The sequence below is a fragment of the Aspergillus costaricaensis genome, assembly GCF_003184835.1.
Source record: "Aspergillus costaricaensis CBS 115574 unplaced genomic scaffold BO79scaffold_3, whole genome shotgun sequence".
NCBI lineage: Eukaryota > Fungi > Ascomycota > Eurotiomycetes > Eurotiales > Aspergillaceae > Aspergillus > Aspergillus costaricensis.
The window spans coordinates 1,191,134-1,206,764 of NW_020291803.1; the positions used below are offsets into that span (position 1 = coordinate 1,191,134).

At 48.6% G+C, this 15,631-nt stretch overlaps 4 protein-coding genes, 1 non-coding gene and 1 pseudogene across 6 annotated transcripts; 4 read left to right on the forward strand and 2 right to left on the reverse strand.

The window, feature by feature from the left end:
- Positions 1–806: 806 nt before the first annotated feature.
- On the forward strand, positions 807–2,313 carry BO79DRAFT_165983 (RTA1 domain-containing protein). The gene is made up of 3 exons (XM_025679284.1): positions 807–1,281; positions 1,341–1,433; positions 1,495–2,313. The coding sequence occupies exons 1-3, from the start codon at positions 1,059–1,061 to the stop codon at positions 2,091–2,093; spliced, it is 915 nt and encodes a 304-aa protein (XP_025544126.1). The 5' UTR covers positions 807–1,058; the 3' UTR covers positions 2,094–2,313.
- An 827-nt stretch (positions 2,314–3,140) lies between these two features.
- On the reverse strand, positions 3,141–6,302 carry BO79DRAFT_224790 (ATP-binding protein; the record flags this gene model as incomplete). The annotated part of the gene is made up of 6 exons (XM_025683692.1): positions 3,141–3,898; positions 3,964–4,269; positions 4,775–5,165; positions 5,222–5,562; positions 5,616–5,857; positions 5,920–6,302. 6 exons carry the CDS (start codon positions 6,300–6,302, stop codon positions 3,141–3,143), a joined length of 2,421 nt encoding a protein of 806 aa, XP_025544127.1.
- Positions 6,303–8,413: 2,111 nt separating this feature from the next.
- Positions 8,414–10,334, forward strand: BO79DRAFT_224792 (HET domain-containing protein; the record flags this gene model as incomplete). Its single annotated transcript, XM_025683693.1, has 3 exons — positions 8,414–8,959; positions 9,082–9,343; positions 9,424–10,334. The coding sequence occupies 3 exons, from the start codon at positions 8,414–8,416 to the stop codon at positions 10,332–10,334; spliced, it is 1,719 nt and encodes a 572-aa protein (XP_025544128.1).
- Positions 10,335–11,180: 846 nt separating this feature from the next.
- BO79DRAFT_t37 lies at positions 11,181–11,307 on the forward strand. The gene has a single exon. It is a non-coding gene; the product is annotated as a tRNA-Asp (tRNA).
- An 88-nt stretch (positions 11,308–11,395) lies between these two features.
- BO79DRAFT_t38 lies at positions 11,396–11,525 on the forward strand (annotated as a pseudogene). The gene has a single exon. The product of its transcript is annotated as a tRNA-OTHER (tRNA).
- Positions 11,526–12,556: 1,031 nt separating this feature from the next.
- On the reverse strand, positions 12,557–14,724 carry BO79DRAFT_224793 (Hsp70 family protein; the record flags this gene model as incomplete). Its single annotated transcript, XM_025683694.1, has 10 exons — positions 12,557–12,639; positions 12,771–12,932; positions 13,040–13,059; positions 13,090–13,245; positions 13,319–13,425; positions 13,482–13,765; positions 13,813–13,879; positions 13,936–13,980; positions 14,055–14,602; positions 14,673–14,724. The coding sequence occupies 10 exons, from the start codon at positions 14,722–14,724 to the stop codon at positions 12,557–12,559; spliced, it is 1,524 nt and encodes a 507-aa protein (XP_025544129.1).
- Positions 14,725–15,631: the final 907 nt, after the last annotated feature.

Consider the following 15,631-nt stretch of genomic DNA (forward strand, 5'->3'; position numbering starts at 1 on the left):
GGTGTTGACTAGGGTGATCTGGACGACCACCACATCTCATCCATCATGTCTGATTGAAGCCTAGCTTCAGGTTTCAGTTGATGTTCAGCAACCTAGGATCGGGCCTTATCATAGCTCCGATCCCGTCTCAGGACTATTTAGTACTGTACTCCGTGCTATTCCTTATTGCTGGTATGGGAGCCCGGTGGACGGACTCCCGGGTTTCCTGTTTCCCGATCGGTCTTGGCCATGCATCACTGCCTGGGCTGCATGGCATATATTGATTCTACTGGGTTCAACAGTGACACGGCATAACTAACGGTCCTAACCACAATCCTTGACAGTCAAGAGTCCTATCAGATGAGCTGCCTTACAGCGACAACAGGATGATCATCTTAGGGAGGTGTCTGTTCACAATTACTATCGCGAAACCGTCTAATGGAAAAGGCCGGAGTTACCGGCTTCATGCGAGACGCGCTAAACCTCTTTGAGCGAACCTTGCGAGCTATCATCTCGTCCCCCAACTCTTTTTTGGGTCTCGCCAGTCTGTTAGCCGAATGAAGTGCTTGCTTTTGCAAGGCAGGCCCTGCCTACTCTCATGAGGTGCAATCAGATTGCTCCCTGCAACGGGTGTCCCCGCCGTACCAGGTGGCGCCCAGAGACGGGCAGTCAGGAGGACGGGGATCACTATTGAACGGACAAGAATAGAGTATGGGGGCAGAGTTTGGAAGGATTTCTATCACAGTTCTTCCCATTTTTCTTCTTTATAGGCAGAGCCTCTTCCTTGCTGATGCTCTCTTTTTCCTTTTCTTTTCGCCGATTGGTACCCCGTGCATATTCATAGGCATATATTCATGTCCAACAGCAAATAGCTCAACCCCTCTAGGCTCGATTAGCGCTCAGCCTGCCCGTTCAGTGTCATTCGTTTTTTCCGATTTCTGATCGTATAATAATCTGCAGTGTGTTTCGCTGCCTCAAAACCGCTTTCTCTCCTTACTCTGTCCAAGACGCATTTGGCCTCGCCATATAATTTTCGGCATACTTGGTCTCGAACACCTCGGCCTTCCATTTGCGCCAATATGTCGGGCCTTAACACTACTGCGGAATATGAATTCAAGAAGCAATTGACCTATGGGTGTCATGCAAAGATCGATGGCTACGGCACATCGTATGGCTACGTTCCCTCGCTAGCTGCCGGCATTGTATTCTGTGTCCTCTTCGGTCTGTCGATGTTGCTTCACACATTGCAGCTGGTGTGGAAGAGGACCTGGTGGTGCGCTGTCTTCGTTCTTGGATGTATCAGTATGTCAACCCCTTCTACAAGAGTCCTATTCAACCGTACGCTAACTCGGCCATAACAGCGGAAGTCCTGGGCTGGGCAGCACGTACCTGGTCTGCTGAATGCCCATACAATGGAACCGCCTTTCTCATGCAAATCTCTACCTTGATCATCGGTACGCAAGCAGGGACACGCATATTCAATTCATGAAACACAAACTAATTGCCTCTCTCTAGCCCCCACTTTCTTTACCGCCGGGATCTACGTGCTCCTGGGCCGTTTCATCCACCTGTTGGGGCCCGAGACCTCAATTTTGAGACCAAAACTCTATCTCTGGATCTTCGTCACTTGCGATATCATTTCATTGGTCGTCCAGGCTGTGGGAGGTGGCATGGCGTCGATGGAAGTAAACAAGGTCAACGGCGATACTGCTCCAGGCACACACACTATGGTCGCCGGTATCGTCTTCCAGCTCGCGTCTATCACGGTCTTTGTTTTCCTCGCCGCTGATTTCGTCCGTCGCACTCTCCGTATGCGGATCCTGCAAACCATGACTGGCACGATCATCCCTCTTCTCGGCGCGATGATCTTCTCTGTCCTCTGCATCTACATTCGGAGTATCTATCGAACCATCGAGCTGTCGCAGGGGTGGTCTGGCTACTTGATCACGCACGAGCGGTACTTCATCGTTCTGGACGGTATTATGATGGTCCTAGCGGTTGGTGTGTTCAACATCTTCCATCCAGGATGGCTGCTGCCTAAGAACGAAGTCAAGCCGTTCCACCGCGAGATCTACTCTCCTGACGGGGTGGCTAGTGGAATGGAGATGCGGTAACTTTCTCGCTTCTCATCTTTCCTAAATTTTATTCAGACATATATCATCGACCCCATTTCAACTTTCTTATCTTATTTCCAACGCCATGAAAGCGAGCCCACGTGCTTTGCCTCTGGTTTCTGGTATGTCAACGCAGCGTTTAAAAAATTGATAGATGGATTGGAGTGTGGCACTATGCAATTAGCTTTTTCCTTTTCAACTTTAATGAACTAGATGATTCCCCTGCCTCAGCACCATGGAAATCCATCAACTATAATCAAAATCAACCAAAGGTATACTTGACAATCATGACAATCATAGCCAAGCAGTAAAATAACTGTTCATTAAAAACATAACATCGTAACATGGCCCCAAAGACCAGACCAGACAAGACAAGACACACCATTGCCCCGGATAAATCACCTCAACTCAACGATCAACAAATCTCAAAAATAAGACCACCCGCTGAAACACACCAACTTGAAACACGCCGCCGAAACACTTAACCCCGGAATCAGATAGATACCCTGTCCCTGTCCCTGTTCCTGACCCCGATCCTGATACTCAGACCAAACCTTAATTTTTCTCAAATTTCCCACATCATCCCTGCTCCTGGTTCCGCCTTTTTTTCGTTTCTATTTTTTTTTTCTTATTCTGTTCCTTGTTTCGCAACACGCCACGGCTGGGATTGTTAAGTGGACTAAAGGAAAATAACAGATAATGAATAGCAAACAAGAACTGACAAAATCAAGGATGCTAACTAGCTAGCTTTGTTGATTGGTTGGTTGGTTGACTTTCGGAGAAATAACTAACTGACTGACTAGCTGACAGCGGGGGGGAGAGAAAAGGGAAGAAAACCACATGGTGTGAGAATGTTGCTTTTGCTTCTGTGTCACGGAGATACGGCATTTCTTCTCGTTGAAAAGAGAGAAATGGGCGGAAAGAAGGGGGAAATAAAGAGACCAACAGAAGAAAAAAAAAAAATAACATCAAGTGACATCATCATAAATCGGATGAAAGGAATTAATTTTTCTCTCAACCTGACGATGAATGAAGCTGATGGAATTATCATACTCCATCCACGGCCTCAATCCATCCGAACATCGCGCCTGTAATAACCGCCGCGATGGCCCACACTGCACCCCAGACCATTGCGCCTTCGGCGTCTACCTGGTTCACTGTCCCTGCGACCTGCACAACTGTGTTGGCGAACAACATGCTTGCTAGCAGAACTGTGCGGGACACCAGCACTTGCGTCTTGCGGGACAGGGTACCCCATGTTTTGCGGTAGACGGTGTAGGCTAGGTACTCGCCTTCGGGGCTGGATGTCCCCTCCTTGTTCTTGTTGTTGTTGTTGCTGTTCTTCTTGGAGTTCCTGGAGGATGCACCGGTAGAGCTGGCGAAGAGGAAATCGCGCGCCGCCAGGCCAGCTGGGAGAAGGGAAAGGAATAGGCCCGGAAGAGCGGCGGGACCGGCGTGGATGGCGGTGACGTCCGGGATGTCTTGGAAGTGGGTGACGAGGGTGGTGGGGAGCCAGGGCGTGGCGTAGCTGAGGGAGAGGGTGACGGTGAAGATGGCGGCCGCGGCGATGGTGGTGTAGATGGTTGTCGGGCGGTCGTTGAGGATGGACCGGTTAGGGATGCGCGTGGAATCCGAGAAAGAGTGGATGGGAGTGAGGTTGCGAAGGAGGACGAAGGGGAGAGTGGTGGAGAGGAGAGTGATGAAGTAGCTGGTTAGGATTGTCGTTGGGCGCAGGCTGTAGAAGGTCGAGAGGAGACTGAAGGTGGGGAGGTGGGTGAGGTAAGTGAAGGAGAGGACGTCGCGGCCTGTGGTATTTGGTGGATTAGTTTCACTGATGATGATAGAAAGTTATACGGGGATGAAGAGATACCGTCAAAGCCCATGATCCAGGCAAGTCCAACCTCGACGGCCTTCCAGGCCATCAGACCTCCTACTTCCCACCATGTCTCGAGGTGTTTACTGACGCGGCCTAGTTCGCCGAGGGTGATCCCCGTCGTTAGGGAGAAGAGCGTCGAGCTTAATGTCAAGCTACCGAGCACGGCGAGGACGAAGCGCACTGCGGGGTGGATGCGGTCCAGGCGCGTCTTGTGACGCAGTTGGCGCGTCGTCTTCTCTGCGGTATCGTCGTCGGCTGCTGTTACCGCGGAGAGGACTTCTTTCTTGCGGGGAGCCATTGCTTTGATGGTGGGTGGGATTGCTTTGGGGGATGGAAATTGATGGTGTGATGGACAGGGTCGGAGGGATCAGGAAGAGGGAAGAAAAAGAAGAGGGGAGGAAAGCGAGGAGAGGAAAATGACAAGCAGCGAAATAAAGATGAGGCTGGGATGATGCGATGGCCAGAATGAGCTGCCGGGCGGTGAGAGACACCCTGCCCATGATGTCACCGGTGACGATGCCCCAAAGAATCCAAAGACCCGAATAACTCGGATGAGATGCAGTTAGTGTATTCTATAAGACAGTCGTAAGTGGCTTCGAAGCGAATCTTCTAAATACATGGGTCGGTTAAGCCACTTTCCCACCATGTGGCACATGTAGTAGTACACTCTCGAAATATCCTCCGAGATCAGGTATCCCAGAGACCCTCCATCATCTGTAAATCGTACAGGCTCACCAGGCTAAACCTGGTCTTCAGTTATCCTCATTTTCCTGGTCTGGCTCCACAACGGAGAACTCTGCCGCACCCTGCTCACGACCCTTGTGGTCCCGCATGACCAGTTGATACTTGCCTTGGTTCCAGAGGTCCTTGATCGTCAGCTCCCGAGTACGTCCCAAGCTCTCAATGTCTCCAATGCGCGTAAGAGTGCCTTCCAGGTGCTCGTCGAATCTTGGCCAGCCACAGATCTCCTTGAACGCATTCTGCATGGGCACCGAATCCGCACGCACCATCGCCCGCGAATCGATGGTGAAAATGTTCTCGTGATCGTAGCTCTGGATGAAGTCCGCGCGCGTCATGATCTGTCGCGCTTCATGGAGAGGGATCTCTGGGAGAATGTGGCCCAGCTTCGGATCATACGTCCTGTCCATTTCCTCTCCTTTGTCCACAAGTGCTTTCGCCAGCACCATTGCCGCAGACTACACCTCGGTCAGTGCGCCGGTCTATTGTCATCGACAGAGGGGGTTGCACTTACAGCATATTTCTGTTGGTCCATCACATCGTCATCCATCTCAGGACCCAGGATCCAGCACTTGTTGAGGAACCACGTCTTCTCGGCCTCGCAGATGCTCTCACAGAGCTTCTTGTAGTCTAGGGCCTTGGCCACTCGGTTGAGGTAGGACAATCGTCCGCCGACGAGATTGTACACCTCCTCAAGTTCCTCGTGGGTCAATTCCTGGCCAAAATACTGCTTGCGGTACTTCCTCAGGGCTTCCATTGCTCGGTCTTTCGGGAGGTCGCGCACCGGGATGACCTCCATTCTGGTAGCGTACTTCTTCAGGCGTTCATACACCCAGTACTCGTCGCTGTTTAGGACTGTTTCCGTCAATACTCACACATGAATGTATGGTATATGTAATTAGACTTACCTGTTGTCACAAGCCCACTTGCAGCCCACTGTTCGGCCCGTTGCTGGATCGCCTCAAGCAGATCCTGGCCATCGTGATCATCTCGGATCAGGTGCGCGCTGTTAATTATCAAGACCAAAGGCGACTTCTTGCTGCGTCTTCTGGCAAGAGCAACCTTTTCCAGTTTGTTGAAAGCGCGTTCGATATCAAGGAGAGCAGTAGTATCCCGAGGTCCTTTGATACTGAAGAGACTGCCGATATAACTGTACAAGTGGCGTCAACAACCCGCTGCACACATAGGCGAAGAATAATTTAGTAGACCTACTCTTCATGGAACTCGTAGTCCAAAGCCTTTCCCAGACGAATTCGGAAAAGCTCCAGATCAGCATGAGCTTCGAACATGGCACAGCCCTCGCCGTCAATCTTACGCATTGCCTCAAGAAGCATCGACGTCTTTCCGGTCCCCTTTTCACCGATCAGTAGGTAATACCGACCTCCAGCGTTACCGGAGATAATTCTATCCATTCTGGCTTGCTCATCGCGATGCACCCAATGCTCCTCGTAGGTAGACTGGTGCTTTCCGTCTTCCACACCGGCCAGCTCGAGGGCCGGATCACCCGGTTTGAAGGCGTTTTCCATCTTCTCCAGAATGAGATACTTGTAGTACCGGTGGTACGCGTATCCAACCATACTGGCAGGTATTAGCATGGAGAAAATCATCGATAAAGAACACGATGGCTTACCCAAGAACAGCCATCGAAGCAAGAGTAGTAGCCGCAGACTCCCCCATCTTTAACAAAGTCGACCGCAGAGTAGGTTCCTCCTCCGAGTCGTCGCTCCTCCGCCTCCTACGTTCCTTGGAGGCATTTTGTTCCGAAGATGAGGACTCCGTATTTCTCCGAATTGAGCCCTTTGAGAACCCCCGTCGATAGGAGGGAGTTGTTATGCGGGTAGCAGTAGTAGTTGTGGTTGTTGTCCTGGGAGGTGTCCGCAGGCCAGCCCGAGAGAAAGAGATCACGGACCGGTGAGCATTGCGATACCACATGGTTCTCTGCTGGATATCCGATATCCCTGCTGATTATCGGATAATAATTCCGAAGAGGATAGGTGATCACCCTATAATATCAAACAACGGATGAATGTATATATGAAAAATTGAGATCGAATGAAATTGATAAAGGAGTGTGTGGAACTTTTTTAAAGGGCGGAGATGGGTCCGGCACAGAAGTGAGACACCACTCTATCTATACATCGAAAGAACCGCTGTTTCCAGATGGAATCAGATCCTGACAGCAACAAGGCTCCCAATGGCAAGAAATTGGGCAGAGAGAAGGTGCTGGAAAGAGCGAAGCAGCGACAAATGAAGGAATGAATGAAAGAAGGCCAGCGCACGGTGAGAAAAAGAGGTGAGTTGGAATCGGGCCCGAATCAGTAACTGCTACCAAAAAGTCGGTACTACTCGCCCAGATCGGATTGGCGTGGATTACTCCGCTGCTGCGCCTCGCATCCCGGGCCCACCCTGTGGCTGATCATTATTCAGATCTATTGCTAAATAGACTAGATATGTATTAGCGACGACGCAGAAGTAATGATCGTTGCGGACCAGCTAGAGTTGGTGTGTTCCACAACAATAAACCCCTCTTCTGGTTTCATTGTTTGTCTCAGATATAGCCTTGCAGTGGTTTAATCAGGTTTGTTTATTGGACTACCCCGGTCTGTATCACGTGACCTATATTCAATGCAGGATTGATGCTATCTCGGCCATAATATTATCCGCGGCTTATACTATATCATCGGTACTGAATCGGTTGACACGTCTATTAACATCCATCTACGGAGTACCTAACCAACTATTACTATTACTATAATTCAGCCTCCTCGATGGTCAACTACTTTAGATTCTGAGACATAACGTGATATAGTGCCACATCGCCTTCATCTGTGTGCGAGAGCATTCTCAGTTAATCACCCACCTTTGCCTAATTACTGACTTAGTTCATGTTATACCTTCATGATTGAAATTTATTGGACTTATATTATAGGTAGCCAGTTCATCCATCTTGCGCAGATGGCCCAGGACAGCATATGCAGATTTGCCAAAGTATACTGAAGCAAGTCAATATTAGTACCTGACGCGATGTCCAGACCATCCCCGTTCGTCTACGGAATATTTCTCCCGTACTTTTTCTTGGACCGACGCTGCTCGGGGGCTACCTTATTTAGACTAATCAGAATGTGGAACCAATCCGTTGTCGGCATTTTTCAATAATATTCGCAAGCATGTTATAGCCTATACATACAAGTGACAACCCCGCTCTCGCCTAATGCCTCTATCCGCACCTGTCAGTGGGGCATCCGCAGCCAGTTGCAGAGTAGATAGGCGGTACTCCCCTTGGGCCGCGTGCATGATTTATTCTAGATGGGTGGAGAGGGGGGGAGGGGTACTAGGACCGGAAACTGATCCGTTGTTCATGGCGGGGAACCCAGGATAAGCAGGGACACAGCCAGCCAATCTTGCAAGGACAGGTTGTCGACACTCTTACTCTATTAAGTACTACTACTACTAGGAGATGCACGAGAATCCCTCACTAAGGTGCACCTCGTTGGCTAATTCCACACGGTCGGCATCTCAACGGCTTTCTAATCCCCACCATTATTGGCACATCAGCTTCATACGAATTCGATGGGCATTCCATCCGTTGCATCGTTGACACGGGATATCAGGGACGGCTGTTCTGCATGTGTAAAGTGCTCATAAACGACGCTGTAGGACCTTCATCCCGTAAAGTGACCCAAAAGAAGTACTGCTATTCTCAACCATGCCCGTCTTCCAATATTCTCCTCTGGATCAGGGGCCTTTCAGCACTCGCATACTTCGTCTGCTCCCAAGCAAGGACAGAGCCGCTCCGATCGCATGCCAGCTTTCCAATTATTCTCTTCTGGACGATACTGCCCAAGAGTATGACGCCCTCTCATACGTGTGGGGAGCTCAGACAAACGGGCAGAGCAACATCTCCATCAACAACCAGGCTTTTTCAGTCGGAAAGAATTTACACTCCGCCCTCCTTAGGCTTCGAGGCTATGAGTTTGAACGGACATTATGGGTCGACGCAATTTGCATCGACCAGAACAACATGGGAGAGAAAGAGAGGCAAATCCAAAACATGGCCCGCATATATGAGCAGGCCAGACAGGTGGTGGTGTGGTTGGGCGAGGAGGCGGATAGTAGTACTCGGGCTTTAGAAGCTATTCGTGAAGCGGCAGAGGGAGTGTTTGCTGGAGAACTTTTTAACCTGCCATCAGACAGCATCCCCATTGAGGGGGTCAAAAGTCTGTTCCAGCGGACATGGTTTTATCGCATGTGGGTAAGTATTACCACGCTATGACCACCGTCCTCCCCCTCCTCCTGCTCTTTACGCAGCGATATCCAATGTCTAATGAGATATAACAGATCCTCCAAGAAGTAGGTCTCGCTCGGAATATTCAGATACAGTGTGGTCCTGTCAGAATGAGCGGTTACACATTTGCCACGGGCATTCAAGCATGGGGCTCGTATGCTGGCCCTAGTGTTTTGAGTACAACACATCTGATCCGTGGAGCAATCTTTCGACCTCAGTATGGAACGCATTCAATGAAGAAGCTCTCTCTGTCCGAATTGGTTGATATGCATCATACGAACGAGGCCACTATTCTGCATGATAAAATCTATGCTTTACTGGGACTGAGTTCTGATGCTCATAAGGCACCCGGTCTGTTACCAATTATCAGGTGCCCTGGGAGCAGCTCTTTCAACGGTTAATCTGGTTCTTTTTGGATGGACACGTAAAAGTGAAGACCTGGCCTGGTAGGGAAATTGCAAGCATACAAAGCAGTGGATGGATCCTGGGGCTCATTGTCACCGCGGAAGAAACGCACACAAAGACCTTTTTGCAAGTGCTTCTGACTGGGCAGGCTAAAGTGGACTACAAGAAAGCGTGGAAAGTAAGATGGACCATCGGGAAATCAGTGGAACCGATCAAGCAATATGACATTGTATGCCTCCTGCAGGGAGTTTCAGATCCATCCATCATCAGGTACTCGGATGGTTGTTTCAGAGTGATCGTGCTAAGGGCCGTTCTTCAGAAGACAGACGTGGCAGGAAATGCAGATCTCGAGAAAATACGGTCCGAGAAAAATCGTCCGGCTCTCAACTTCCACCTTGTTTGGGGCTGGAAAGAGCAGTTGTTACCTTCCTTAGATATACTCGACTTGGCAGCAGAGGCTGTTGGAACGAAGTCGGCAATTGAGAAGGTTCTGTGGGACACTAATGTGGCAATGCACGAGACAGCATGCAATTGTAAAAATATTTACTGGCAAGCCATGCTTGCAACCGAAGACATTCTCCGGCTATTCACAGAACGACTTGGATTTCAACATCCAAAGACATGGTTGGCCTTTTACAGCTTGGCGCTCTTGTACTCCAAGGGATATATTGGCGACAAGAGAATACCACTCCTGAACTTCGATCGAACTAAGGCAAGAGATATATTGCGGGTGAGGTGCGGTATCCAACATCGTTCGCAAAAGGATTTGGCGTTGTTGGTGGGACATAATTACTGTCGCCGAATGTACATCGATGAACCGGATTTTATTTCTGGCAGCATGGAGGTTCCCGAGCACATGAAGCTCCAACGATCATTGAAGGATCTGCTATGTGAGATTAAGCACAGGCCCACAATGAAGCTCAATCCATTGTTTTGAGGCTGGACTCAAGAGCTATTCTGGCCTGTGTAGTTCTTACTGCTTAGGGGCCGCTTCTGAAAGCTCGGTACTAATGGTGTGGTGTCGCACCATCGATGCCATGGATACTACAGCTATAAATAGAAGCCTCGGACTTTCATCCGTATATAATTGCTTTGGGTTGAATGCTTGGCTATGAGTGCACATACTACTAAAGTACTGTTGCATTGCAGAATTGAATGGGAACCCGCCGATCTCATATATATATATCCGGCATTCAGATACGATTTCAAGGCTAGTAAATGTCAACCTTGATGAAGACACATCTCCAAAGTATTTGAACTACGCAGCATCTATTCCTCAGGACCCATAGGTATTTGCATTCATTCGGTTCCGTAATATTGTATGTTCTTGCGCGAAGCTACGGCCATTTTACTACATATAGTATTGGTCACATTTTGTAGAGGTATAACTGCATATCAAAGTCTAAACCACTATTAGAGAGGAGAAAAGACAAGATAAAAAAGGAAGCCCTTCTGTCAAGGACCAAACCTGAGTTGTCTATGAATTTCATCCCTAAAATGGTATCCAACAGACTCTCTGGGTGAGTCGAAAAGCGTTAAACTAGTAATGATGAAAGAAGCTTAAAGGAGCACACAAATACAATACCCTGGGAAAACCGGGTCGCCAATGGCGATGAATAAGCATCATGGAGCTGGACGTGAAAATTCTTCGAGCGTTCCAACCATCCAAAACATATATATTTGAACGCCGCCAATAGAACACCAACGAACGATGAAAACTTAGCATGGATCGAGCTTTCACCCTCTATATGTAAGGAAAAAGCCAAAAGAACCCCACATACGAGCCCGGATGGTCTAGTGGTAAGCTTTATCCAATCAAACATTCCACCACCTTCATTGTCTAACAAATTCATAGGTATGATTCTCGCTTTGGGTGCGAGAGGTCCCGCGTTCGAATCGCGGTTCGGGCCTATCTTCAATTATTTTTTGGCTTTACTTCTTCGTAATCTTCCCTCTCTTAGCCTTTGTTTTCTATTTGCCACCTGATTACGTATACGAGCCCGGATGGTCTAGTGGTAAGCAGCCCTCACATCAATGATTTGTCTTGGCTTTCAGTGTCTAACTAAGTAATAGGTATGATTCTCGCTTTGGGTGCGAGAGGCCCCGCGTTCGAATCGCGGTTCGGGCCCATCTTCTTTTTTTGATTTTTCATCATCCTTCCCCATCTATATCCATTTCCATATTCTTTGTTCCACGAAAACCCTCATTTTCATTGTCATATACCACTTCTTTCTCTCCCTCCATCCTTTTATTTGGATCTTCCAAACTCTCCCCTCTTTGACCCATTGGCACTTCTGCTTCACAAAAAGATGCACATTCTTCAACGATCTTTGCACCCTAGCCCGATCTCCCCTTGTAAATACCAACTTCCGTGGATCATAAGATATGGCAATATGCTGGACACTACCAGGTTTGGTAATACCACCTGAGATCTCAAAATCGCTTGTCGTAGATTCTGTCCCTTTCAAAGTTATTATCTCTATGCTCAGTAAATGCACCGAACACAGACATCATCTACTAATGAAAGCCACCCTGGCTACTCTCTCTCATTGTTACGTGGTGAACATAGCAATAACAACCCATATGACACGAGTACCGGGGAAAAGGGGAGGGGGGAATTAGGAGTCCAGGTCCAGGATCCAATGCAGGCGGCCGCGCCATATTGCCAAATTTTGGTACACTTTACAATCCGACCGATGAACTTGGGAGGCTTTCGTGAAAGAAAACAGATGCATATTATCCTCAAAGGTTTGGGGAGACTTGTTCATTGGCTTCTTTGAGTTGCCTTATTCTTCCATCTTGGTGAGGGGGTCTGTGGACATCTGTTTAGACATGGTCGGTTATGTATGTTGATGTTTGGACAGGAGCTGTTTTTTTCTTTCTTTCCCTTCTTTTTTGGAGAGGGTACAGGGTAGGCCCTGACAATGGGTTCTATGGAAATGACCTAAAAAATAGATGTATGGTAAGGCCTTGGAGTCAAGGGAGCGTGGTGTGTGTTGTTGTCATGCTAGATAGGGGCCATGTATCTGCTTCTTTAGATTCTTACGTACCCGTGGTAGAGGGCTGTAGTAAGTTCTGGTCCTACCAGTTGTACAGCTTCCGCTCATCCATCCAATCTTTCCGTGCGCGGTCTACATAACAGATCCTACAAAGTCTATTCTAAGAGGAGACTCGAGGAAAGACACCTTGCAACCCGGTACCTACAGGAATTGACATTCTAACCGTCCAAATCATTCTACATTCTATGTGTCCAAACAATACTTTTCTCCCCTACCCATCGTGCCCACCGTAGCCGAATAAAATTCCAAGCACTGCTTTCACAACCCACTCTGCATGAGGACTCGCGTGTGGCCTATTAGCCGGTTTTCTTCACTTTCCGACTCGTGCACAGCCAGATGGAGCAGGCGCTCGGGAGGAAGATGTTGTCCTTCAGATCTCACTGTGGCTCGGTATTTGACCAAGACGTTCAGAAGTTGCCAGTCTCCCGGCACTTGTGACAAGTCGCAGTTAATTCTGCCAACAATCTTGGTTTGGTCTTCGAGCGATTCGAGCAGGTTTACCTGCTGCGCACTCTCCACAACAAGAATGGTAAGGGCCCCGTCAGTGCTTCGGGGCAGTGTTATATTGATTCGATTGGTGTACTCGTTGTCATAGGGGCTTCCCTGCGAAGAAGGTTAAGCCATCAGTAGCACCTCGATAGACCAGGCTCACGCATTACCTTGCTGACGATCATGATTATCTGCTGGTTCGCGTCGACCAGATAATAGTATCTCCAAAATTTGAAGGACAGTTGCGGTCCCATGAGGCCGCGCAGTGTGCCACCAATACAAACGGCTATATTCCGAAAACTATGAAATGCTTGTAAGCTTTGAATGAAAAAAGAACGGGAGGATACTGTTACGAAGATGGCGGCAATCTTACTCGTAATGTGGCTGGTGAAATTCGATCTCGAATTCGTTTCCACATGCGTACTGAATGGCGTTTGAGATCTCGGCCGAGCCACTCAGACCTCCCACTAAAAGCAGTTTCTGAAAGAGATATTAGTCGCTTAATGCAGTACGAAAGCTACCATATAGTAGAGTACCTTAATAACTTTGCATCCAGCGCAGATGTTAGCGCAAGCAATTTCACGCCGAATATGGCTAATGATCTTGATGGCAAAACTATTGTAGATCAGCCGCAAGGCAGCATCCAAAAGCCCGGTATTAGTGGGCATTGATACAAGTCCATATGGAAACTTTTGCCGGGCCCATACGGCAAACGGAAGTAGCTTGTCCTTGCTTCTCGTCCTCGGACCAGACGTCCGACTTTGCTGCAACGCTTTAGCATATACCAGAGACTGGAGCTGAACAGCCCCACAGGCGTTACCTTACAAAGGATTAGCTGAAAACATGACCTCATTAGGCCTTACTCACTAGTGAATGCCGTCAATCTTTGATATCCAAAAGGGGTTTTCTGATCGACCAAAAATGTAGTTATGTCCTAATCCTGCTATTAGTATAAGAAAGAGACTTCCTTGTTATCAAGAAAACTCATACGACGGTGCTGCCACCACAATCGACCACCATAACTCCATCACCTGTCTGTTTAAAAAACCTCGGTCATCAGATTAATTCCGACGATTTGGAAAGGCCTTTGCCTGTAGTTAGAAACTCACTTCACAAAGCTGCCCCATGTTGAATCCCCCTTCACTGGCGGCGTATACGGCGACCGCCTCGGCCTCTGAAGTAAAAGAGACCATTGCGTCTTGAGGGCTTGTAAACCCTGCTGAATATACAGCCTGTTTCATCTTCATATGCGCAAAACTCGACCAAGTAGATGGCGTGGTGAATATGAAATGTTTTGGCAATTCGTTGAGTGTGGGGTCATCTTTCAAGGCACTCTGGAGATGTCCTAATATCTTTCCCAGGAAGTCAGACACGACGAGGGATGGATCCTCGCGTTGCCTGTCAGGTAGCTGCGGCCATGTCGACTTGACGAGCTCCTTGAGAAGCTCGTCATCAGAGTCTCGCAATATGCGAGCATCGTCGAATATATGTTTTATCCAATAAATACAGTTCTCTCGGCGTTGGGCATCCGTTCCAATACAGCATGACAAGCCACATGGGGTGTACGCGATCGCCGTTGGAATGATATGGGTATTGTGTATTTTTAAGAACGCAGGAAGCCCATTCCACCCATTTGTGGTGACATGATAGCCGACGACTATTCAAAATGGGACGTGAGTGATGAACACATGCGGGAGAAGGGAGCATCTGGAGGGCATGAATTTTACCTGTTTTACTCGCCCCAAATTCGATATTAATAACCAATCTGGGCCCTTCCATGCTTCTGAAATGAGAGAAATTTTGGAAGATAGATGTCGAATGCAGGAACGGTACGGCTACGAGACAATGACATCGTAGCCTTTGGTACGGTTCCACAATAAAGAGATCCTAGTTTTGGTATGGTCGTGAGATAAAGAAGTTGTGACTAGGTGGGGTAGGAGAAGGTTTCTTTGCTGCTGCTGCTGCTGCTATTATTGTGGCGTTTGCTGGCTTGAGAGACAAGACAATGTCACGGGATTGGACTTTGATGCCCAGAGTGATACATCCTCTTTCCTCCTCTGTTGTCCTTCCTCCGTCGCCTCTCTTCCCATCATCACGCCCACACCCATCCTGCATCTTCGACACTCTGAGGATCATGGCGGGTAGACGACGCCGTAACACAAAGAAGCTAAAGGTTGCTAGCTCCATTCTTACCTCCAGCCTATCATCCTGCATCTACCCCCCAACCCTGGCAATCCCCGGACTTCCACTGACATGGCTGATCTTCACATAGAAGCCACAGGATCCTCTTCCAGAGAGTCCCAATGAGCCGCTTGAGCCTTCTCCTACTGAATCCCCGAAGGGCAAGTCACTGTCCGATACCCGACCGTCCAGAAGGCCCTCGGTGCACCTGACAGCTGAGGACTTTGATAAATATCAAAGCCATTGTCATCGCATGAAACTCAGTCAAGTGGGATACTACCCCGATACGAATGCAGTCATAATAGATTATCGCAACATCCAAGACCATGTCCACTTCTGGACTGATGCATTTGTTTGTGTGGATACACCACCCCTTTCCAGAGTACAGAAACAGATGATCATTCGAAGACTTGATAAATACTGTATCCAAGAATCTTGGACTAAGATTCAGTCCCTCCTCTCTCCCTCATATCGTGCTGTATTTCACTCATGTCTGGCCGAAGCA